The sequence below is a fragment of the Echiichthys vipera genome, assembly GCF_963691815.1.
Source record: "Echiichthys vipera genome assembly, chromosome: 2".
NCBI lineage: Eukaryota > Metazoa > Chordata > Actinopteri > Perciformes > Trachinidae > Echiichthys > Echiichthys vipera.
In genome coordinates, this window is record NC_139827.1 from 15,019,666 (window position 1) to 15,022,527 (window position 2,862).

The window sequence follows — 2,862 nt, forward strand, 5'->3', positions numbered from 1 at the left end:
CGGGTCGGGACTTTTGCCCTCTGAAAATATCGAACCACTGAGCCACTGGGCACCCCCATTTTGTCTATTATTAAATTGAATATTGGACCCTCAATTCATATCTTGCACTGCCCTGTGGTTTTTATTTCTGCATGTTCTGTTTTTATTGTCAGCTTCTTTTTGTCTTCTATTTTATTGTACTGTAAATAAAATTGACTTTCCTTGCCTTAACAAGACTGATTTACAGTATATAGCCAAGTGATAGAATGATCTACATGATGTGTTTTCCAAAACAGGAAACTGACCATCAACATAATCTAAACGTGGTTTTAATAAACCAATTCGTTCACTGTGTATTTGATGGAATATCACCTTTCATCTCTGCACAGCTGTGACCAAAACCACATGTACATTTTCATTACCCATGATACTTAGGTGGCTGTTCTCAATAATGGCACATCAAAAACAGCTCCAAGTAATGAATATACATTAGGTATATTTACTCACCATTTATACTAGTTAGCATTCATGTCACCATCAGTTCTTAAATGCAGTCTAATAATTATTTGCAGGACATGCCAAACAATTTCATACAAAGGGATGTCAGAGTTTTAATTATCAGAACTGATGACACATCTTGTAGTTTAGCAAAAGGTTTGTCTATTTAGGGTTGATCCTATTTAATAAAAAAGGAACCACATAGTTGATTAATTAACCACAAGATAATGATGGATTGGACTCTAACTACTTGACTCTTTGCTGCAAAACAATCTAAATAGAACAGGTAATTTAAAAAGATTTTCTGATACTTGTCTCTATATGCTTTCCACGCTTGAATTGCTTTTTATTCACTTTCACATATCACCTCCCTTCTCCTCCTCAATGGCTGTGTACACTGGTTTACATACTCCTTCCCCATTGGTTGCCTGGATGTTACACTTAAACAGGCTGCCTCATGCCGATTGGCTGCAGCTGCAGGAGGGCATGGAAGCTCTCTCACCAAAACAGGCATAAAAGGCAGCGTGTGTGATCACACACAGAGGAGCATCCAATAAGTAACTTTGAGGAGCGTTGACAGAGAGCCACTGCCAGCTTCACAAACCTGGCGGGTGAAACAAAGCAAATAAATAATCTCAAGAATAAGACTCAAGAAACTGCGGAGGAGAGAGATAGCAAGATAGAAGTCAGTGACAGGTGTTGAAATTTGCAGTTTTACAGCAGCTGTTGCAAAAATTAAGAGGAAGTAAGTAAACAGACAGTTTTGGGGCATTTTCTTTCCTTATACAAACCCCTAAAAAGCAGCATGTCTCTGGAGGTGAAGGAGAAGACCCATGTGCGTCTAGTCTTTTTGGGTGCAGCAGGAGTGGGAAAGACAGCCCTGATCCAACGCTTCCTCCAAGACAAATTTGAGCCAAAACATCGGCACACAGTGGAAGAGCTACACAGCAAGGAATATGACATTGGTGGGGTCAAGATCACAGTAGAGATCCTGGACACCAGTGGCAGCTACTCCTTTCCGGCCATGCGCAAGCTCTCCATCCAAAATAGTGATGCCTTCGCACTGGTGTATGCTGTGGATGACCCAGAGTCACTAGAGGCTGTCAAGAGCCTCAGAGATGAGATTCTAGAGATCAAGGAGGACAAGTACACACCAATCGTGGTGGTGGGGAACAAGGTGGACCGGGAACAGGAGCGTCAGGTGTCAAACGAAGATGTGCTGTCAACCGTGGAGCTGGATTGGAACAACAGTTACGTGGAAGCTTCCGCGAAGGAGAACGCCAATGTGGTGGAGGTGTTCAAGGAGCTCCTGCAGCAGACAAACCTTCCCAGCCGTCTCAGCCCCGCGCTGCGTAGACGCAGGGAGACCTTTCCAAAAGACACAAACTTCCGGCCACCAATGAACAAGACCAACAGCTGTATTCTGTCGTAATGATACAGCGGAAAAGTGCTGATTTCATGAAGGGAAAAGAGATGAGAGCACTCATGCTGCTGGTCAGAGAAAAAAAAAGAATAAAGCTTGGACTTCAGTCAGTGAGGGCGTAAAGTGAATGAGATAAGTGATTCTTGACCAGCAAAGACCCTTCAGGGTTCATAACTGCGAGGAAGAAAGAAAGAAACTGAAGAGGGGAATGCTATTAAGGCGTAATTGGAACAGACTGCCAGAGGAAAGAAGGAAGCAGCATTAACTACTCAGTTGTTTACTCGATGTAATGTTGTTACTACTTATTTGGTGACATGCTGCTGTGTTTAGATCAATGTATACCTTTTGGATTTTAAATTAAAATGTTCATTTACATCAAGATTTGGACTGTTGCTAACAGATTGTTTACTAAGGGTAAGGAAGTGTATATATTTCATGGTATGTGGAAAAATTGTACGTCTGTAAATTATTTTGATTTAATAGTGTATGTAGCACATTATGTTTACATTCTTTTGTACTTTGAATACAAGTAATTTGCCATTGAGCACATTACCTGTGTTTTTTTTTAAGTGGTAAAATACAAATGTAAACTGTTGATGCACTTTTCATTTTACTGACCATTCAAAATGATGTTTTATGGTTGTTTTTTAAATAAATTGGATTTTTTTTTTATCATGGCATTCTCACAAATCTTCTGCTGTTTCTTAAATGCATGTAAGTGGAATGTGGATCTAAATGTGAAATAAAAGAAAAGAAATGTGAAATTTGTTGTGTGAAATTGTTGATGGATGAATATATTGTCAATTATTTGCTGAGAAGCAAGTTTACTTTGGAGTAATTAAAGGAGGTAAGTCATACAAAGTAAATGAACATTCAAATAATTTCTTCAGGGAAATCATATCAGTGCACTAGTGAGTGACAATATGTAGAAACAGATAAAACAGATAAAACACATCATGTCC

General features: G+C 39.5%; 1 protein-coding gene across 1 annotated transcript; it reads left to right on the plus strand.

Moving 5' to 3' along the window:
- Positions 1-1,282: 1,282 nt before the first annotated feature.
- LOC310962673 (GTP-binding protein Rhes-like) lies at positions 1,283-1,909 on the plus strand (the record flags this gene model as incomplete). Its single annotated transcript, XM_083935189.1, has 1 exon — positions 1,283-1,909. The coding sequence occupies one exon, from the start codon at positions 1,283-1,285 to the stop codon at positions 1,907-1,909; it is 627 nt and encodes a 208-aa protein (XP_083791315.1).
- Between the last annotated feature and the right edge of the window lie 953 nt (positions 1,910-2,862).